The sequence below is a fragment of the Anopheles gambiae genome, chromosome 2 (assembly GCF_943734735.2).
Source record: "Anopheles gambiae chromosome 2, idAnoGambNW_F1_1, whole genome shotgun sequence".
Classification (NCBI taxonomy): domain Eukaryota; kingdom Metazoa; phylum Arthropoda; class Insecta; order Diptera; family Culicidae; genus Anopheles; species Anopheles gambiae.
Window position 1 is genome coordinate 113,042,872 of NC_064601.1, and position 21,554 is coordinate 113,064,425.

Here is a 21,554-nt window from a genome sequence, read left to right on the forward strand (position 1 = left end):
CGAAACGTGCGCTAACGACGTTTGCGCTGGTCAGAATGCTAATTTCGGGCCGTTGCTGCGTTTCGTTTTGGTCGATTTCTTTTCTGAACTGAAAGAGCTACGCGTAGTGCCGCATGTCGGTGGTACAGGCAGCGTTATCAGCTTGCCCGTACGATCGCCACTATGCCCAGTGTCTCCGACACACGTGGTAGAGAGTGAGAGAGGGACAGCTTGGGACAAAAAGGGTCATGCCGTTGGCCAAGAATAGGTACACTTGCGACATAAGCACACCGTACCAGCGGCGCGGGATCCGTTACAGACGTCGCGCGGTGGACGTTACCTATGCGTAACACGTGAGATCTTGAAGATTTTTCATTCGCGTCCCTCCCCGTGTGGCGTGTGTGCCTTTGCATAGGTGTAGAATTCGTAATGTCCAACCACCCTACCTGACGATTGACAGTGTAGCTCGGTATCGGTCCCGCCAGGCGGTAAACGATCATCGGTCAACCGCGGTTCCGTCCATCGTCACCAAGCCTGCTGGCGGCGTGTCAGCCGTTAGCCGTTTATTTATGACAATTAGTGCGTCGCATTGGAGCGACTAAAAGGGATGCGGCGGGATGGGACAAAACAGGAGAGCACTACGACGGACTGTATCTGACGGTAGATGCAGGATGAAGATATTACACGTCGCGCCCAAGCTTAGCACCTTCATTGGCACCTCTCACTAATCTTGAGCGGATCATCTTCAGTGCCAACGGAGAAGTAATGCATATCGCAGCACCAAAAAATAATTCATACGTGGTTGGTTGGTTCGGTGGTTTTATCAAAGCATTTCGTCGATCTCTGTTTCAGTACATGACCTTTTCGTGCATTATAAATGCTTGCTATAATCCAAAGTGAAGCTGCTCTTGTAAGCCAATCAAAATGAATTTACTCTGAGGTTAGCTCTGAGGTCTCGTGTGACACAGTTATTGCTTTCTTGCGACAGTTAATGCTACTCACATGTCAGGTTAATACTTCTCGGCCCCGCTGGATGCACGGTGACACACTATTGCCCTCACAAACACACACACACACACTGACACAAACACACGTTTCACCACACTATAGAATATGCGTTGGGAAAATACTTTCAACCATTCCCCAAACAAACGCACTACACATACACACGTTTGAACCTTAGCCACGCACTAATGCTCAGAACCGTAGTGGCATCATTTCACACAAACTTCTTCTTTTTTATTCTATTTTCATCGAAACATTCTAGACACTCGGGAAAAGGCACTAGACACACACACACTCACTATCCCTCGAAAGGGAGACAGAGAGAGAAACTGCCCAACGATACCTTTTAATGCACTTTTAATGAAGACACTGATGCAGTCGCGAACGCACCCTCACCACTTAGCACTTTAAATCGAACAATAAAATGCATTCCTTTTCGTTGGTTCACAGTTTTCCTACAAGAAGCGACAACTCTGATAAGAACAATGCAACAACAACTGATCCTACGCTACCTACCTCTACAACGCACCGTTGCTTTGTTTACTTATTTTTGCGTATCGCATTTGGCCTACTTAGACGCTGTATGTATGTGTGGGTTCCTATCATTCCTCTATGCTCGATCATCACGTTTTGACAGCAACAAGTAGTGTGCTTGCCCTACTTTACAGGGTTTCCTAAGCGTCCCCGCGTCCTACACCTGCCGTGGATGACTTCTCAATTGTCAACCTCCCCCATCCGCTTTTGCGAATCCTAACCTCAAAGACGCAAATAAAAGATGCAATTTTGTGAGATAAAAGCGAATCAACATCACCGTAACTTCAGCTGAAATGATCGCAATGCTCGGGCAATCGAAAGAATGAACAAACCTTTATGACAACAATAAAGCGCAAACAACATCCTCCTCCTCTACCCCCACAGCATCAGCAGCCATTCTCGGCAGATGCGGCAGAGAAGAGATTGTGCCGGGGGTTTAAAATTAGATTTACCACCACCAAGTGGCGGCGAACAATATGGGCGCGGTGGGTACGCGCTGCATGGAGGGACTCATGGTGGTGACGCCATGAGGTTGAAAATTGCGTACCGTACATTGACTGGCCGGACATTTCCAACTTTGAGGTGGAAAAACTCCCTTCCGAAACGGTACATCATCATGCTGGTTGAGTGGTGGCCATTTGACAAGCAGCGCGCTGACAAGGACACAATCCCCACACGTTTAAAATTGTTGGAATTTCAAGCGGAATCTTCGCCATACACTACACTTGCTGATCTTGCTATTTTGTAATGATTTATACACTTCTATCTACGTTTGACACTAGCTGATTTTCCGCCTAAAGTGATCACTCTCACATACGCACAACACCACAGTGATTGGGTGAAACTGTACGGGAAAACCCCTTTTTTGCATCACTCACTTGCACACACGAAATGCCCCGGACACTGGGATGTTCAAGATTCGCTCGAAATTTTCGTCGCTTTCCGTCCGTACAAAACGCGCGCGCAGAGATCGCGACAAACTCGCATCGCCACGACGATGCGCCACCGGCCGCGGAGATACCGAAATGAAATTTTACACTTGCGGGAAACTAGAACAAACCCGGCACATTTTTACACACCCCAATCCTGTCCCAATCATCACACCCTACACGATCCCGCCGATCGTTGCCGGAGCGGAAAAACTCACGATCGTCGCGTATTGCGTCTGGCTCTCTGTTGGTGTTGGTGTGGTTTTCCCGCACCGCTTATTTTCCTTTCCTGTCGGCTGAACGGGGAAACTGTGGATTTTCCTCCGCACGATCTATTTCTCTCGCGCGATCGCAAAGGTAAACCGGTACACCGGCTCTCTCTCTCTCGCTCTCTCTCTCTTTCAGAGCAAAACGAACGATCGGGAGCATCTCTGCCCTTACGCGAAAATAATGATGTTTTCCTTTCTAAAGAAGTCCCCTCTCCGCCTCGTTGCGCTAGCTTTTCTTTCGGTATGGAAACGATTATTTACACTAGCAAGGTTAAAACACAAATAAAGACCATCCAAACATATCCCTTTTGCTAATGAAGATAGCTAAACTAGCAAAAGGGAAAACTCAGTACCCACTTGAAATCTCCTACGTACATCGGCGTGAGAGAGCGCGAACAAGCAGACAGACCAACAGGGAACATCATCGATGTCGAAAGATATATTTTTAAAATCCACCAACAAGTAGCTAAGCCAGTTGCTTCAACGATTGAGAATACTGGCACGCGAGGTCAGCCTCTTGACATGGGGAACCCTCGGGAGCGCCGAACCATATAAACGACCGATCGTTGCGATCTTTAATGGATTTACAATTCCACTGCAGCCCATCGATATCTGCAGCTCAATGGGCAGTAAAACATTAAATTATAAGGTCAACAATGGTTCCGTATTTTTAAGACATCAACGTCCATTGATCATTGCACTCCCCTCCCTGCGGAATGGATCAGGATGCGCAGAATCAGTTGCGACACCAATGACGCAAAACCAGAGCACAAACATGCGCGAATTATGTCCGAATTTGGGGAGGAAGAGAGAAGGAGGTGGGTAAACAAAACAAACGACCGGCACGGATTTAACTCCGCCAACGCGTGCGGCCATTAAAATTGTCCGTTTGGGGTTTTGAAATAATGAGCGATCAGGCACTAGATCAGCTGCATCTGTTGGCTCGGGATCACAAATCATGCACCTTTTTATGTGTGTTTTCTTCTTCTTCTCATTTGGAGCAGTAGCCGATGAAAACCAAGGCGCCAGTATAGAAAGAGGTTGTATATCAGCTCGCCAGGATTCTTGTGGTTATGGCCGCAACTTTCCATACTAGAAAAAATCCTGCAGGGTCCTACAGGGCCAAACGAACGCACTGTGAGCATCTTTCAGGTTAGTATTGATCTTTAGAAGCTTTAGAGGTGGGAGCTTGGAATCGGACCTACCCGATTCCGATTCCGTATACGGAATCAATACCTGAGCCGATTCCGATGTTGGAATCGATTCCAATTCCGGTGTAGATTCTGGAGCCGATTTCAGATTTGACTCCGGAGCTTGTTCCGATGCTGGAATCGATTCCAATTACGGAGTCAACTCTGGAGTCAAAGACGGAGCCAATTCCAGAGCCGATCCTTAATTTGACTTCGTAATCAATTCCGAAGTTGATTGTGGAGCCGATTTCGGAGTTGACTCCAACTCCACAATCGGCTCCGGAGCCAACTCCGGAATCGATGCCGAGATCGAAATCGGTTCCAGAATAAAAATCGACCAGAGAAACGCAATTTGCTCCGGTAACGGAAACAGCACTGACTCCAGAAATGGAAATAGTTCCGGAACGAGAATCAGTTCTCACATTGAAATAAAAAAAATCAGAAGCGAAATCAGTCCGGGAATCTCCATGAGAATGGATCGTTTTACAAGTAAATTTTGATTCTTTACGGCTATCAATACTTAGCATCATTGGACCCAAAAAGCCAAAACCGACTCCGTTTCGAAACCGATTCTGATTTCGGAGCCAATTCCGATGCCAGAGCCGAACTCCGGAGTAGTGATGGGTAATCCGGAGCGGAGTCATGGATCAACTCCGACTCCGGTGCGCAAAATATGACTCCGGCTCCGGATCATAACTGGATTCGACTCCGGATCAGTCCGGATCAGTCCGGATCACTCCGGATTACTCCGGATCACTCCGGAATACTCCGGATCACTCCGGATTACTCCGGATCAGTCCGGATCAGTCCGGATCACTCCGGATTACTCCGGATCACTCCGGATTACTCCGGATCACTCCGGATTACTCCGGATCACTCCGGATCACTCTGGATCACTCCGGATCACTCCAGATCACTCCGGATCACTCCGGATTAGTCCGGATCACTCCGGATTAGTCCGGATCACTCCGGGTCAGTCCGGATCAGTTTTCGTACATATTAGATGTACGACTTGAAAGTCAATGAACTCATCAAGAATTGTCTAAACGATAATGGACAGTCATTCCGGATCCGGAGTGATCCGGAGTGATCCGGAGTGATCCGGAGTGATCCGGAGTAGTCCGGAGTAATCCGGAGTAATCCGGAGTAATCCGGACTGATCCGGAGTAATCCGGAGTGATCCGGACTGATCCGGAGTAATCCGGAGTGATCCGGAGTGATCCGGAGTGATCCGGAGTGATCCGGAGTGATCCGGAGTGATCCGGAGTGCTCCGGAGTGATCCGGACTCGGAGTCGATGAGTCCGAGGGTTTTCCCGTACGCACCCCCCCCCCCCCCCCCGCTAAACAGTCCGGAGCAACTCCGAGTCCGACTCCGAGGGGTGCCGGAGTCGGATCAATCCGACTCCGGAAAAAAATTGTATTTACCCATCACTACTCTGGAGCTACTATCCGGAATCGATTCCAGAAAACTTTAGAGCTAGTCGGAAGCTTTGAGTTTGCCCATCAAGAAACACGGCTCTTTATGCCACTGCACAAATCATTCAGCAGAAGCAACAACACAAAACCTTAAACATGATTTGCGCTCAATGCGCACCACACCTCCAAACACGTTTGCTAGAGCACCGCCTAAGCGTCTTCAGCGCAACCAAACGTCAGATGGGCTACGATTTTTTATGTTTTCTTTTTTCCCCACACTGTCAACATCGAGCCGTCAGTTCGCCTATCTCCCAGGCTCGGGTCGTCCCGTGTTTATAGTTTGCTCTCCTCTTTATTCCCATCGTTCCCCTTTTCCGGAATCGATCACAGGCAGCCCAGCGCAATGGCAGCGATACAGAAAATTCTCAACCTGCGTGCACCGATCGGGACGTTCGTCCGGGGCATCAGCACCAGTGTGCCGAGGTTCGAAATCTTCAAGGTGCAGTCGCCGGAAGAGTTCAACGAGAAAGTTCGCAACAGCAAGGACCCGGTGATCGTGGACTTCTTTGCAACGTAATAACCCGCGCGGTGAAAGTGGCACTTGTTGTCTTTGCTTTTGTTTTTTTTTTTGTAATCGTATCCTCTTTTCCTCTCCCTCTCTCCCACCAGGTGGTGTGCACCGTGCCGTATGCTGACCCCACGGATCGAAACCGTGATTGGGGAAAACGAGGGCAAAATAAAGCTGGCTAAGGTAAGCGCGCCCGTCGTCGGTAGGCTTTTGTTGGTCATTATGTAACACACGGGTACGGTAAACTTCCCCCCTTCCCTCGCTGCAGGTTGATATTGACGAGCACACGGACCTGGCGCTGGACTACGAAGTCCAGTCCGTCCCGGTGCTGCTGGCCATTCGTGACGGGAAGGTGGAGCAGCGGCTGGTCGGTCTGCAGGACACGGACAAGCTGCGAACGTGGGTGCAGAACGTGGTGGGAAAGACGAAATGATGCTGATCCTGCCGGTAGCCACGATGTGTTGGAGCTCATTTTCATCCCTCATCCATTAGATGGATCGAGTACAGCGTGTGTGTGTTTTTTCTGTGTATATGTTATTCATTTTTCCTTCCGGAACGGGGAATGACGCTATCTTCGTTAGGACAAAAGAAACAAAACCGTGTAAAGTGCGTTAGTTAGCCAACCTCATCTTTCCATAGCCTGGAATAAAGCGGTCACAAAAAGTGTAATCCACATGCCGCTACGGGCATGACGTTTTTTATGGTTTTATTTTAATAATTTTCTCTCTCGCCTTCATCCCAAACATTGTAGCAGTTCCCGGGCACGCTTGTAGTTCGCGCTATCCTGCACCTTCATATTCACATCCCCTTTCTTGATAATGGCTTTCGCTTTAGCCGTCAACAGGTCCCTGGCGAAGCCCTGTGTTTTGCTCAAATACTCCACCGCGATCGGCCACGCCTCCTCGCCGATGAAGGAATCGTCGAACACGTGCTCCTGGATGTAGATCTGCTTCAGCTTGCTAAACTTCCACTCCTGCCGGTTCTTGCCCCAGGTGTCCAGATACTCGAGCGCTTCCTTCTGTAGCTTCTCATTCGACTTGGCCGGCACCTTCGCCCCCTTGGTGCCAAGCTTTTCGCGCTGCTTCACTTTGCGGCTCTTTTTTGTCTTCTTCTGCAGGTTGATGCCGGTGACCTGGTCAATAGTCGTACCGCCCATGATCAAGTCCCCGTTGCCGGCCGCTTTCTTCGACACCTTGGCCGGTACGACCGTTTCCTCTCCCATCGCATCATCCTCATCCTGCTGCTGCGCCGCCGACTGAGCGGGTCGCTTTTTGTTTGGCTTTTCATTCTTTTTCTTCTCCGGTTTAGCCGCAGCCACCCCGTTGCCTTTCGTTTTCATTACTGCGTCGCCATTCTCGGTACGCTTTTGTTGCTTGCCTTTTTTCTTCGTCACTTCCATGGCTTCTGCGAAAAATGGAATAGGAAATTCCGGTTAACAAACGAAACAATTGAACAGCCCTCGTTCGCTGTACATTTTACCTGATTTCTCAGCAGTCGCCACACTTTCCGTTTTGATTTGATTCTTTTTAGCCATTTTTAAGCCAACACGTGTAGTCCCACCAAGCAAGCAAGCAGGCACGCCGTTGTGTTTTGAGATGTTTGACAGCTGCCTTTCGTTTGACAGCTCTCACAGGGACCCCGACAGTGTAGCCAGATTTTTGGCAGTTTTCGGTAGGAGCGTCAACATTTTATCGTTAGTTTTTGGTAGGAGTTTCAATTTGTATTACCAGCACGTCCAATTTCATCGCATTTTGTGAAGTACAAACACGGGCCTTAGATGTCAGTGTTGAACTTCTGATTCTGCTCGCTATTGATTTCCATACTTCGTTTGGAGTTTGGGAAATGATTTTATGACTTTTCGGTCAGTATTATGAGAAAATCTGTGATTTTGGTTAGGATAAATTGAAAATCGGTAATTTTAGAGTGGTCATCTGTGAATCGTTAGGCATATCAAAAATCGATAGGAATCAAGGTGTTATAAATGACAAGGTGTAAAACCTCGAGTTTTACCAATTTGTATTAAACGTTGAACTTATAAAAGGCACAAAATCGGAAGGCAGAAGAATTAACAGAAGGCTGAAGGTGTTGTCAGTACAACGATCCGTAAACGAATAATCTTTATTTTTGACATTCGGATTATCGCACAGTTGTCGCGGTGATGGTCATATTCCGATCCGGCACTATGGTCTAATTAGGGGTCAAATCTCCAGGGTACTACAGCTCGGCCATCCTAACCAACAAATTGACCTCAATTTATGTGTAAATATTAGTAATTCAAATTTCGTTAACGGTTTCATACGGCTCACTCCATTTCTTCAACTTGTTTGATTCTAATATGCCATCATATGGCATCTGAGTTATTGGACAGCCCTCAATGTCCCTAATGACATAGCGATCGTTAGGCAATACCTTATGGACTATGTACGGACCTTTATATTTAGGAATCAACTTCTTATTCTGCTGAGTGTTGCTATCAATGTTCCGCATTACTACATAATCTCCAACTTCATATTTAGCTGCTGGTTTATGATTTTTACGAAAATATGCCTCATTGGTAAGCTGAGATTTAATTATATTTGCCGATGCTTCAGCCCGAATGTCGCTTAAATCATTTAGTGTACTTCCACGACGCTCGTCTAAAAACTCCGTTAGTTCATCAATTAAATGACCCCGTTGTTCAATACCAAACAGGAGAACTGAGGGTGAAAACTTCGTACTGGCGTGCTTTGAATTATTCAACGCATATTCAGCATCCAGTAAATGCAAATTCCAATCATCGTGATCATAAGAGTCCGAAAGTTTGCTGAGTATGGGTCGAAGTACGCGGTTAACCCTTTCGACTTGTCCGTTTGCTTGTGGTGAACCAGTAGCGTTGAGTACATGCTGTACCTCATTTGATCTAAGGAAATTTTCGAACTGATTGGACGTGAAGCAGGTACCTCGGTCACTAATTATCCGTTTGGGTCGGCTGTAATAGGAAATGTATTGTTTGAGAGCATTGCATACTTCCTGACTTCCAGTGGAACGAGTCGCGTATAGCTTAGTAAATTTCGTAAATGCGTCTATCACAACTAATATATACTTCTTTTTGGATTTCGTAAGAGGTAGTGGTCCCAGGTGATCAATGTGAAGTGTGTCAAAAGGTTGGGGAGCTTTCGGTATACTGTGGATGTTCTGATTATTAGTTCTAGTGGGAGCTGAATATATGATACATTTCAAACAATTCTTAATGAAAGACTCAACTCTATTCCGCATAGAAGGAAACCAATAATGACAGCTAATTTTTGAAATTGTTTTGTCAACCGATAAGTGACCTATTTTCTCATGTGTGTGGCGGATGATATTATCTACCATCTCGCGGGGGACATAAAACTGAAGCTCTTTTGAGGGTGACTCATGATATACGAAACCATCTTGCAAAACATATCCAGGTAAATTTTCCAGTTCTAGTTGGGACCTAATGCTTTCAATAGTAGGATCACGAGATTGGGCTAGCTGTAGTTGGAAGTCAATATCAAGTTCACTTATAGCACCAATTGCTTCAGTCCGGCTCAGAGCATCCACGTGGGCCATAGAGGAACCTGAGCGATGCTGAATAGTATAGTCATAATTCTCGAGGAATAGGGACCACCGGGCAATCTTCGCAGAAGTGTTACGATTTTTCAGCGTTTGTACAAGAGAATTGCAATCCGTGATTATCTTTAAGGGTAATCCATGGACGTACGAGTGGAACCTTTTCAACGCATATATTACGGATAGAGTTTCCAACTCGTAGCTATGAAGTTTTGATTCTTCTTTAGAGGTGGTTTTAGAAAAATATGCTATTGGGTGAAGTTTCCCATCATTCTGTTTTTGGAATAAGACTGCACCGAAACCGAATGAGCTCGCGTCGCAATGTAGCTCCGTCTCATATTTGGGATTAAATATAGCCAAGACAGGAGACTGGACAAGTTTTTGACGAAGGGTTTGAAATGCTTGGATGCAGGAATTATCAAAATCAAATGGCACATCTTTCTGAAGAAGATTTGTAAGAGGTTTAGCTATATGAGAAAATGATGGAACGAACCTACGGAAGTAAGAAAAGAGCCCTAAACATCTTCTTAACTGTTTGACATTAGTAGGCATAGGAAAGTTATATATTGATGTAAGGTGTTTTCCACTAGGTCGTATACCAGAGGCACAGGCTTCGTATCCAAGATATTCCAAATTAGTGTGGGCAAATTTGCATTTATCAATGCGCAGTTCAAGTCCATTTTGTTTAAGTTTCTCGAGAACAGAACTCAACGTCTCAAGATGAGAGTGAAAGTCATTAGAAGCTATTATGATGTCGTCCAAGTAGACAACTAATTTCTCGGAATCTATAAATTCGCGTAATATTGAATTTATGAATCTCTGAAATTCCGCGGGGGCATTTTTAAGCCCAAAAGGCATCTTTAAATATTCATATTGCCCATCAGGTGTTACGAAGGAGGTGTACTTAATTGAGCTTTCATCCATCTTTACCTGATGGAAACCGCTTTTTAAATCAAGCAAACTAAATACACTTTTACCACTCAGGTGTTCGAGGCATGTCTCAATTAACGGTAATGGAAAATTATCCCTTACTGTTATTTTATTCAGGGGCCTGTAATCGACGCACATACGCACTTCACCACTTTTTTTTCTAACTAGCACAAGGGGAGAAGCGTATGGGGAATTACTTGGTTGAATGACTTTATCATTTAACAATTGATTTACTATCTGTCGCACTTGATTCCTCTCCCCATAGGAAAGTCTACGTGGCTTTGCATAAATAGGGGTATCATGAACGAGATTAATTTTCATGGAATACTGAGGATATTCTATATTCTCAATAGGATAGTTAGTGTAGCAATGATCAAATGCGGACAAAATGGCAGCAGACTCTTTAGGCGAAAGTTGCTTCCCGATATCTAATTCAAGGGGGCTGTCAAATATCTCCGACACACAAATGTGGCTAAAAGGATCACCTACATCAAGGGACTTAACAGGTTTTGGTATCTTTTCGAAATCTGAATTACCCTCCGGTTCGCGAGCATAATGTGCGGGAATCATACTTGGATAGTGTGTAAGAAAGATTCTAAATTTTCCTAAAAGGTCACGACCTATTATGAATGGCCAAGGCATACTTCTAGCAGGTAAAATGATAAGCGAGTGTGTCACACTAATATTACGAATTATGATCCTGCACTCCACTCGACCTAACGTCGTGAGCATAGTATTTCCTAATCCTCGGTACCCAGAAGGGGTAGGTTGATGCGGAAAGTTACCTGGTACTACATTGTCTGCTATTAGACTTACAGGGCTGCCTGTATCAAAAAGTGATCGTAAAAACGTTTGTTCGCTCCATGTATGTTGGATATTGAAACTAACACATACCGTTTCAATTTCGCTAAGCAGTATTTGGTCCGCAGTTTCCTCATCGAATCCATGGGAACCCAGATGGTGCACCGCAGCAGTCGTAACGGGCTGGAAGTTTCGGCACTCTCGATGTGTATGTCCCATTTGGTGGCATTTAAAACAGGATCCCTTGGGGCGGCGTGGCATTGGGCAAGCGCTTTGATAATGGCCGAATTGAGAACAGTTAAAGCATCTGGCCGGTTCATTATTGTTGTTCTGCGCCCATTGACGCGAGGGGCCAGTGCCGCGGGGTGGAGCTGGGGGTTTAGTGCGTAACGGTGCTGGTGTAGGAGTCACGCCACGAGTTTGACGAAAAGTTTCGTATTTTTTCAGCAGGGTTTTAAGGTGCTCGAGCGATTTTGCAGCGAAACGTATGGATGACGTATTAATAGGATCATCAATTCCGTCAATTATAATATTGACCAAGTCTTCCTCTGGAATGACGGTGCCCGCTATTTGCTGCATTTCCAACACATACCTTGTGATGCTTTCATGTTGCGAGAGATGTCGTGCCCTTAGTTTTTTAAACACTTCTTCTAGTGAAGTTTTTGATGTGAAAGTACTAATAAGGTCAGCTTTCAGTGTCTCATAGGTGCATGCGCCTGAGGTTTTAGCAAAAATGGCGGCGGTGTCGGTGAGCAGGCGGCGCATACAGAAAAATTTCAGCTGGTCGTTTAGTGTGTACAAGCTACATACTTGTTCAAATTCTCGAAACCAGTGCTCCACCCCTACTCCTCCTCTTTCACCACTAAATTTTCCTATGAAGTCTTCAAAGTTGGGTACATACACTGGCAGCACTGTAGGTAGCGGCAAAGGGAGCGGTGGTGACGATGTTAAAGATGGCGGCACTGGCTGCGCTGTAGGTAAAGGCAGCGGTGGTGGTGATGATGATGATGGTAGCGAAGTCGAAGCGATGTTAGATGACTTCAGCATAGCGATTTTCTGACGAAGTTCGAGCACTTGCAGCTCCTTCTGCAGTGTTTCTAATTCCGTCTCTAACCCGCCAGAATTAGCTGTCTTGACAATTTCTTGCTCGTCATTCATTTGCTTTATCGCCAAATCCCCAGTATCAACACTTTCATGCGTTACTTCGGGCGCAAGCTTTTGTTCGGCTACAACGTGACTTCTAGGAAATAGCTCCTCGTACAACATGCGGATTTGAGCAATCGTAGCGGTTGGAGGCACCGGCACTTTCGCGTTCTCCAGCGCACACAACATATCTTCTTTAGACGGCATGGCACAATCCCACTTCTGAGATGTAAAACCTCGAGTTTTACCAATTTGTATTAAACGTTGAACTTATAAAAGGCACAAAATCGGAAGGCAGAAGAATTAACAGAAGGCTGAAGGTGTTGTCAGTACAACGATCCGTAAACGAATAATCTTTATTTTTGACATTCGGATTATCGCACAGTTGTCGCGGTGATGGTCATATTCCGATCCGGCACTATGGTCTAATTAGGGGTCAAATCTCCAGGGTACTACAAAGGTGAAGTTGTTCAGAGCAAAATGACATTTCTCGACTTGACACATCTCTTCCTGGGGCTCCGGTATGAAAATCGGGGAGGGCTGGTGCGGGGTAATGAAATTTGTATGCAGAGAGTGACAGATGTCCCCCACAATGTCGCCCAGCAAAAGCGGTAAAAATCAACCTTCTAAATACATTATCCTTGATAGGAATACAGATAAATCGGTATTTCTGGTCACTCTGGCCCCCGTCCCGATGTACGTCACTCGTTCGCTGTTCGTGCGTCAAAGCTCCATTTTGCACCCAGGTGACAGCGTAGAGAACGTAACACACTTGGTGCAGCAAAGTTTCGAAACAATTTTGTGCTGTGCTGCGGCCTTCGGTCGCATATTTTAACACCCATATTTCGCTGGTGCGTGTTTTCTAAACCAGCGCTCTCACCGCATCGTAGTGCATGAAGATTGCAAGACACGGTGGCTGCTAACAAAGCAACCATTGGTGTGCGCGGATCACAACAACTCCGTCCGAGCGGAGATTTCACAAGGTCGTCGCGCTGGACGTGTTTTTGTGCGGGCAAGAGGTGGAAAGAGTGAAAAAACTGCGTAGACAAATAGCGAGCGAGCGAGCGAGGGAAGGTTGCTAATTCTCCATCGTTCCCCGAGTAGTGTTGCGGAAGCAGAAGAAACGTCCCTTGCAAGAAGGCCGCCCGGATTGGAGAGTGGAAAGGGACCGAGCGGGCCAGGTAGGATTTTGCATCCGTGCCAGAACGATGCTGGCACCGCTGCGCGTAGTAGTAGCAGGTTTGTGCTTCAGCAACCGAGCATCGACCGAACGTCACCGTCGAGCGCAGTAAGGCGCCGTCGGTGGTAACACCCCCGGAACACCCATTGTCCTGATCCACCTTCGGTATCTGAACCGAAGCCAGCCCCCGTTTTCCGTGTTCCGAGGCGTACCAACAGCACGATGGAAGGTGACATTTGCCGGGTGTGCCGCTGCGAGGCCCAGTCCGACCGGCCCCTGTTCCATCCGTGCATCTGCACCGGCAGCATCAAGTGGATCCACCAGGACTGCCTGATGCAGTGGATGCGCTACTCGCGCAAGGAGTACTGCGAACTGTGCGGGCACCGCTTCTCCTTCACGCCGATCTACTCGCCCGACATGCCGCGCGTCCTGCCGCTCAAGTACGTCGCCAAGGGGCTGCTCAGCTCGGTCGGCAGGGCGGTCAAGTACTGGATACACTACACGATCGTGGCCGTCGCCTGGCTCGGGATCGTGCCGCTGACCGCGTACCGCACCTACCGGTTCCTCTTTTCCGGCTCGATCGAAATGGTCCTCTCGCTACCGATCGACATGTTCTCGACCGAGAACATAACGATGGACGTGTTTAGGGGCTGCTTCGTCGTCACCTGCACACTGTTTACGTTTATCGGGCTCATTTGGCTGCGGGAGCAGATCATCCACGGTGGCGGGCCGGACTGGCTCGAGCGGGACGATCCGCAGGTACCGGAGGCGCCCGCCAACGGCAATGCCAATGCCAATGTGCACCCGGCCGAAGTCGTAGTGGACGATAATGATGCTGCAAATAACAACAACAACAATGATGATAACAACAACGAGGAAGATAATAACAACAATAACAACAACAATTTTCTCGACAACAATCTGCACAACAACCGGAACGCGGCGGACGAACCGTTGCTGCACGGGCAGCAGCAGCAGCAGCCAGACCCGGCACACCAGCCGCAGGAAGCGAATGAAGCTCCTGTTGTACCACCGGAGGCGGAACCGTTGCGCCGTCGGCCAGTACCGCCCCGGGCGGCCAACTTTGGCGAACCGCCCGCCGACAATGTGCCAATCGATCCGGCGGAACCACCGCCACCGCAACCGGCGCTAGCGGACGAACCGCCCGAAGCGGCCATCAACGAGCCGGGCGACGGTGAGGCAGCGGCCGACGAAGCCAACTGGAACCCGATGGAGTGGGAGCGGGCCGCCGAAGAGCTGACCTGGGAGCGGCTGCTTGGCCTGGACGGTTCGATGGTGTTTCTCGAGCACGTGTTTTGGGTCGTTTCGCTCAACACCGCGTTCATCGTGCTGTTCGCGTTCTGCCCGTACTCGATCGGCAACTTTCTGATCACGTTTCTGGGCATCAATGCGCCCGGCAAGCAGCTGACGTACTTCCACGGGCTGCTCACCACCATGCTCGGGTACTGCGTGATCGGCATCACGCTGGTGAAGCTGCACGCGATCGCTCGCTTTCTGCGCTGGCGTCGGCAGCGGCGCATCCTCGGGCTGTGCTACATCGTGGTGAAGGTGTCGCTGCTGTCCGTGGTCGAAATCGGCGTGCTGCCGCTCGTCTGTGGCTGGTGGCTCGATATCTGCTCGCTGCCCATGTTTGACGCCACGCTGAAGGACCGCAAGGCGAGCTTTAAGGTGGCGCCCGGCACGTCCCTGTTCATCCACTGGATGTTTGGCATGGTGTACGTGTACTACTTTGCCACGTTCATCGTGCTGCTGCGGGAGGTGCTCCGGCCCGGTGTGCTGTGGTTTTTGCGCAACCTAAACGATCCCGACTTTAGCCCGATCCAGGTAATTTAAGGGCATTTTTTGGCGGGGATTTTAGGTGAAAAATGCATTATTTTTCTCTGCCTTTCCTGCAGGAAATGATTCACCTTTCGATTCTGCGCCACACGCGCCGCCTGATATCGTCGGCCACCATCTTCGGGTCGGCGGTGCTGCTGATGCTTTGGGCACCGATCCAAATCCTCAAAACCTTCTGGCCCACATTCCTGCCCTACACACTGTCCGGTGATTCGGAGGTGAACGAGCTCAGCTTGCAGTTGCTGTTGCTACAGGTAACCTTTCGACGTCGCCCTCTTTTTTGCCAATTATTCTATATCCATCTTCTTCTCCTCCAGTTCGTGCTGCCCAGCTTCTTCGAACAGTCGCACACACGGATTTGGTTGAAGGGTTTGGTGCGCATCTGGTGCAACGTGGTGTCGCGCATGCTCGGCATCAAGAGCTATCTGCTCGGAGCGGACCCGCAACCGAACGAGGACGATGCTGCACCGCCACCCCGGCAGCAGCCGGACGCAGGTGCCGGGCTGGCCGCCGCCCATCAAGCCATCATGCAGCGGGACGTACCGGTCGGCTTTCAGCCCTACGAACGGCCCAAGTTCTTCGCCGTGCGTCTGATCGGTTTGCTGGTGCTGATGTGCATCAGCTTGGCGATCGGTTCGCTGGCCATACTGACCATCCCGGTCTGGATCGGGCGCTACGGTATGGCGCTGGGGTCGATAGGTTCGTCCAACATTGCGCCACCGCCGAGCGCGGTCAGCAGCACGGGCACGGAAACGCCGGCTCGGCCACACGAGCTGTACACCGCCGCCATCGGGATGTATCTGTGCTGGCTAATTTCGCGTGGCATCGCGCTGGCCGTGAATCTGGTGCCGCAGGGTCGGGCTGCCGTCATTGCACGCATCAAGCACTGGATTTCGATCGGCACGTCGTACGCGCTGGCCATGTTCGTGTTCGTCCTGATGCTCGGCGTGATTCCGCTCATGTTCGGGCTGCTGCTGGAGCTGGTGGTCGTGATACCGTTGCGCGTGCCGCCCGATCAAACGCCGGTCCTGTTCCTCTGGCAGGACTGGGCGCTGGGCGTGCTGTACACGAAAATTGCCTGCGCCCTCACGCTGATGGGACCGGACTGGGCGCTGAAGCGCGCGATCGAGCAGGCGTACCGGGACGGGCTGCGCGACATCAACCTGAACTTTATCGTGCGCGAGCTCGGTATCCCGGTCATTACCTGCTTCGGGCTGGCGCTGGCCGTCCCGTACGTGATCGCGCACTCGATTCTGCCGGTGTTCTTCCCGAACCCGCTCACCCGCACGCTCATCTCGCGCCAGATTTATCCCTTCTTCCTGCTCATTGCGTTCGTGATCGGCATAGTGGTGCTGCAGGTGCGCCAGTTCCGGAAGCTGTACGTAGCGATCAAGAACGACAAGTATTTGGTCGGCCAGCGGTTAGTGAACTACGATCATCAGCGTAAGAAGAGGCGCCCGTCGGTGGTGGCGACTGAAGCGCAAGAGGCTACCGGGGCGGCGACAGCGGCGGCGGCGGCGGCTGCAGGGGACACCGGAGGTGATGCGGCCCGGTCGGCCAGCGATGCCGCAAACCCCCCGTCCTCGGCGATGGAACCCAACAACGATGGTAGTACGGCTGAAGCGGCGGCGGCGGCAGCTAGCGACGAACCCGGCAGCACCAGTAGCCGGATCCGTGTCGCAATGGAAGCTGTACAGTAGAAGGAGTGAACAATCATGCAGTGTGTGTGTATGTGTGTGTGTATGGGGCGTGTTACGATATTTTTAATATGCTACCTTAGTAGAACTACACTAACCCATTTTCCTCCCATTTTCCCAAGCCCCCGCTGATCTGGAACATTGGCACGCATCGTATCCCCGCGCTCTATTCGTTAATTTAGATTGCAATTCCCGCCAATACGGCCAACATTCGAATAAGCTTTCGTTTTAACATGCTGCAAAGCGTCAGAAAAAGTCAAAAAGGCCCCTCATTATCATTTGTGATTAATTTGTTTTTTCAAACTGACCAAATTTACCCGGTGCAATAGTAACAGCAAACACGTACCTTCATCCTTACAATGCAAATGTAAAATTTCATTAAAAGACACTTGTTTCACTCGCTGCTTCGTGCTGCGTTGCGGCCTTGGTGGGACACTTTTGTTGGTAGAAAAAAAACACGCATCTATTCCCCCCGTATTTATCCGATTTTGTGATAGTAAACCCCCCCAAGCTCCTCCACCCTACGATGATAACCACCACACAGTGTGCTGCTAGCAATCGTTTAACTAGTTTGTTTTTTCAATTTTTAATAGATTATTTTATAGTACATTGTAGTTATAGTTTACTCCTTTACTGCTGTATAGTTGCGCCACAGTTCCCTTGTTTTTTGTTTTTTTTTTCATTGCGTGTGTTAGGTGGGGTCTCAAAAAAGGGGGAAATGTTATTAGGGCTCAGTCTTTCCTTCTCCGTCACACACTCTTTTGCTTCACTGTGGCTGGTAAATAAGGGGGGGCAGCCTGGAGTGTAGTACCGTGAAGATCATCCTCCCCATCCCCCCTCTTCCGATGGCCAGTGGAAGGATTGAACAACGAGAAGCAGCGGACTGAACGATTATTCTGTTCTGGGAAGGAATTGGAATTGGAGGCAGGAGAATAAAGATTCGGTAAGGTTTTGCGGCAGTGCGGCAGAAGCGCCAGTTAAGAATTTAGCTAAAATCTGTAATATATCTTCATGAAATAATAAAAAAGAAATAAAGAATACTTTAAGCATTTATTTCGAGCATTGCAGTGTTGGTTGTTAAGAGGGACTTATATTGCTAAATTGGTAGCTGGTGTAGAATCAAAGCTTTTTCGATTTTGAGGTAGCTCCGATCTCGAATCTGCTCCGAACCGGGAACTGTTTCAAGTTTTTTTAACCGATCTTTTTTCACTGACATTTGAATCTACAAAGGCAAGCAAAACGTCAAACGAAACAAACAATCACAACAAACAACAAAGCAGAGTAAATTTGTCGGAACTTTAGGCACCACGAGAAATGCCCCTCAAATTAGTTAAATGTTGAATGAAGTCCGAACCCATTTACTGACCCCATCATGTTCACCGAAACCACCATCGATCCCGATCCTCGCCAACCCGCCCGGCAATCGTGTGCCTTCCCCACGGTAACCAAACCTACTTTGATGGGATTTTTTAGCCTCAACCAAGAACGGCAATACGATGCATCCGCCGCCCAGCTCAAGTACCTAACACTGCCCCGCGGCACTTCGCTAACGGAACTGCGCCTCGATCTGAACGAAGGCTTCGAAACACACCACCCCAAACCGGACAGTACGCAAGAGGAACGGATCGACATGCTGCTCACCTTCATACGCCGCAGCTCCGATCCGCGACAGCTGTGGATCCCACAGGAGAACGGCCAGCTACGACTGAAGCACAACTTTGTCTGCTTCCGCGGGTTGCTACGTTTGCTCGCCTGCACGCCGTACGAGTGGAAAACGCCGTGGATTGTGCAGGCCATCCGGTACCGGGGAACAATTTACCTGTGCGAAAAAGCTACCCCCGAAAAGGAGCAATCGGTGCGGAATGAAACGGAGCAACAGAAACGGTTCTGCTATTATGGATTTAAGTTCGAACAGCACATACTAACGCAAGAGCCGGCTGTTGAGCCGGACACTTCGGCACCGGTACGGTTGGGGGAGGAGTTTTGCGCCATGTTCGACACGACACTGGCCGGTCATCGGTTGCTTTACGGGGCGGAAATGGATGGGATTGTGACGGATCGGCCGCTCGATCGCGAACGGGTCAGTGTGGATGAGCTGCGCCGGTGTGAGTTCGTCGAGGTGAAGGTAAAGCGGCGCGAAACAGCCCAACGACAGGTGGACAATTTCTATCGCTTCAAGACGAAGAACTGGTGGTGTCAAAGCTTCCTGGTGAACGTGCAACGGTTGGTGGTGGGTTTGCGGGACGATGCCGGCATTGTGCGGGAGATAACGAACGTGCGGCTGAATGACCTGTGCCGCCAATCCGCCCGGTACTGGTCACCGGCCGTTTGTATGGACTTTTGTGCGGACTTGCTTTCGGAGATGGTGCGGGTGCTGGGACGGACGGATAGCAGCCGGAAGGTGTACCAGTTTGAGTACGACGCTCGGCAATGCAGACGCGTACGGTATCGGGTGCTGGAAGGGGAATCCTTCCTACCGGACTGGTACACCAAGTATGTTGAGGAAATGCAACCGAAATGGAAGGATTAGCATCAAGTTTCGCATTGACATAAACGGATCCATTCCTTTTTAAACTTACTACAGACATATCGCCTTTTATTTAAACAATCTCCCATCTGTTTTCCACTACCCCGGGCCGCCCTAATTCATCTCCGAAAGTCCCGGTCTGAGCTGCTGATACTTTTTCGTCGGTCGGAAGTTTCGCTGCTGCTGCTGTACCCGACCCCCGCGCGAGTTGTAGCTGTCGGCCAGATTGCTGTTGTTATCTTTTCGCTGCGCCGTCGACACAATCTCGGAGCAAAGTATGCTGTCCAGCGTATCGTTCACTATCTGCCCATTGGTTTCGAGGTACTCGAGCATCCGCTCCAAATCCTGCAAGCTGCTGCTGGAGACGTTCGCTTCCTTCGCCTGCTTCACCGCTTCCTGCACCTTCTGGATGACCTCGCGGCAGTACGTTTGCTGCTTCTCGAACGGTCCCTTCACCTCCAGCACCGAGCGAAAGATCGGCACCACATCTTCCAGCCGGCCGAGCGCACACAGGGCCAACGTTTTCAGCTGCCGCACCGTCACGTAGTTACCCTTGGCAACCGTGCCCAGTATCTCCACGGCAATCTCCGGCCGACCGTTGTTCAGCGCAAGGGCAGCCGCAAACGCCGTTGCCTTTCGCATCGGCACATGGCCGACTGCGTTCAGCTCCTTCCACAGGTCCATCGCGTACTGGAACGCTTCGGGCGTGCTTTCCTTGTAGCAGGCGGCGAACGTGAGCGTGATGCAGTGCTTCGGAAACCGGCCGCCCTGTATCTGCCGGCTCTTGATCGAATCGAACAGCTCGCGCACCTCCCGATAGCGGCCCTTCTCGTACAGCATATCGCCCAGTATCTGGTAGCTTGTGAGCTGGTCGAAAAATCCATCCCCCCCGGCACCCTTGAACAGGTCGAGGGCCAAATCGGCATCGCCCAGATGGTGACAGGCGCGCATAATGACCGGCCCGAACACGTAGTTGCCGAAGCGTAGCTCCTTTCCCTGCTGGTTGTACCGGAGGATTGTGTCCTTCAGCAGCTGCTTGTCTTCCGGCGTGTTGTCGATCAGGTGGATGATGTTTTTCAAATCCTCGGTAAAGATCATGTTCGTTGCCGAGCCGGACACAAAGTCGCGCATTTTGCGCTTGAAGTTGTCCACGTTGTGCAGGTGCTGGGTGCGGGTTTTCTCCCGGTACGCCTCATACCCTTCGATGCCGAGCGCCGACGCAGAGTAGAGACTCCGGTACTGTGCTGAACCGCCTGTGGGAGGTGACAAACATGTGATGGTTGTACGGCAACCGATGGAATTGCAAGTTGCTTCCTCTCAAACTTACATGCTTTGGTGAGTGCCGTCAATGATTGTACACTTTTACGAAACATTTTTGCACTTTTGTCAACAATTTACGTACGGATGGTGGGACTAGGTTTTCCTATCTTGCAATCGGCATGGAATCACATAACCACTTTCAAGCGCACATAACCTTACATACAATCAACAACAAACATGACGGCAATAAACAAAAAAACACACAAATGTCAATACTCGGCTACAGCAGCGGTTACACGTAGCCTGAGAACCATACTGGATTTCGCAAGGATATGTCATCATATACACGCTACGAGAAAATTGCAGAGAGCATGCGAACTTTTTAGCAAATAAGTAAAGGCTTCCCAAGTACCACAAATCCACTAAACCAGGGGCCTCCAAACTTTTCAGCTCGCTGGCCGCATTGGTTCAAAAATAACTATGTTGAAGGCCATATGACGCTACCTTTAACTGATGAGTGAACGTTTAAATCTCGTTTTTATAACAATATACTAACGATACCTGTACAGCTTCGTGTTACTAAAGTTTGATTTTTGTCTAAGAAAAGTAAAAAATACAATTTTATTTGTAAAAGTCAAAATAACGTAATATTTATTTTCCCAAATAGCCAGAATTGCTTAAGCAGCTCATTTTGG

At 49.3% G+C, this 21,554-nt stretch overlaps 7 protein-coding genes across 8 annotated transcripts in view; 3 read left to right on the forward strand and 4 right to left on the reverse strand.

Annotated features, from left to right (window-relative positions):
- Positions 1-2,530, reverse strand: part of LOC5667093 (supervillin) — a 205,880-nt gene extending 203,350 nt beyond the window's left edge. Inside the window, exons 1-2 of the mRNA XM_061642227.1 lie at positions 2,397-2,530; positions 982-1,439 (exon numbers count right to left, since the gene is read on the reverse strand). The gene's annotated coding sequence lies outside the window, so the exon portion shown is untranslated. The remainder of the gene's footprint in view (positions 1-981; positions 1,440-2,396) is intronic.
- Positions 2,531-5,607: 3,077 nt separating this feature from the next.
- LOC1269929 (thioredoxin, mitochondrial) lies at positions 5,608-6,560 on the forward strand. Its single transcript, XM_308583.5, has 3 exons — positions 5,608-5,896; positions 5,993-6,074; positions 6,160-6,560. The coding sequence occupies exons 1-3, from the start codon at positions 5,727-5,729 to the stop codon at positions 6,322-6,324; spliced, it is 417 nt and encodes a 138-aa protein (XP_308583.3). The 5' UTR covers positions 5,608-5,726; the 3' UTR covers positions 6,325-6,560.
- LOC3290324 (uncharacterized protein C7orf50 homolog) lies at positions 6,555-7,534 on the reverse strand. 2 transcript variants are annotated; one of them, XM_061642295.1, is made up of 2 exons: positions 7,371-7,534; positions 6,555-7,292 (listed from the first exon to the last, which is right to left on the reverse strand). In XM_061642295.1, exons 1-2 carry the CDS (start codon positions 7,423-7,425, stop codon positions 6,625-6,627), a joined length of 723 nt encoding a protein of 240 aa, XP_061498279.1. In that variant the 5' UTR covers positions 7,426-7,534; the 3' UTR covers positions 6,555-6,624. The 2 variants fall into 2 exon arrangements, with proteins under 2 accessions (XP_061498279.1, XP_565006.3); XM_565006.3 differs by having other exon boundaries at positions 6,555-7,295; positions 7,371-7,532.
- A 440-nt stretch (positions 7,535-7,974) lies between these two features.
- LOC133391143 (uncharacterized) lies at positions 7,975-12,792 on the reverse strand. The gene is made up of 2 exons (XM_061642288.1): positions 11,289-12,792; positions 7,975-8,859 (listed from the first exon to the last, which is right to left on the reverse strand). Exons 1-2 carry the CDS (start codon positions 11,513-11,515, stop codon positions 8,166-8,168), a joined length of 921 nt encoding a protein of 306 aa, XP_061498272.1. The 5' UTR covers positions 11,516-12,792; the 3' UTR covers positions 7,975-8,165.
- Positions 12,793-13,058: 266 nt separating this feature from the next.
- On the forward strand, positions 13,059-18,125 carry LOC1269927 (E3 ubiquitin-protein ligase MARCHF6). Its single transcript, XM_061641816.1, has 3 exons — positions 13,059-15,363; positions 15,435-15,629; positions 15,693-18,125. The coding sequence occupies exons 1-3, from the start codon at positions 13,741-13,743 to the stop codon at positions 17,073-17,075; spliced, it is 3,201 nt and encodes a 1,066-aa protein (XP_061497800.1). The 5' UTR covers positions 13,059-13,740; the 3' UTR covers positions 17,076-18,125.
- A 319-nt stretch (positions 18,126-18,444) lies between these two features.
- On the forward strand, positions 18,445-19,650 carry LOC3290321 (decapping nuclease DXO homolog). Its single transcript, XM_565004.4, has one exon. It carries the CDS (start codon positions 18,445-18,447, stop codon positions 19,600-19,602), a length of 1,158 nt encoding a protein of 385 aa, XP_565004.4. The 3' UTR covers positions 19,603-19,650.
- Positions 19,639-21,125, reverse strand: LOC3290322 (pentatricopeptide repeat-containing protein 2, mitochondrial). Its single transcript, XM_565003.3, has 2 exons — positions 20,927-21,125; positions 19,639-20,852 (listed from the first exon to the last, which is right to left on the reverse strand). The coding sequence occupies exons 1-2, from the start codon at positions 20,970-20,972 to the stop codon at positions 19,714-19,716; spliced, it is 1,185 nt and encodes a 394-aa protein (XP_565003.3). The 5' UTR covers positions 20,973-21,125; the 3' UTR covers positions 19,639-19,713.
- Positions 21,126-21,554: the final 429 nt, after the last annotated feature.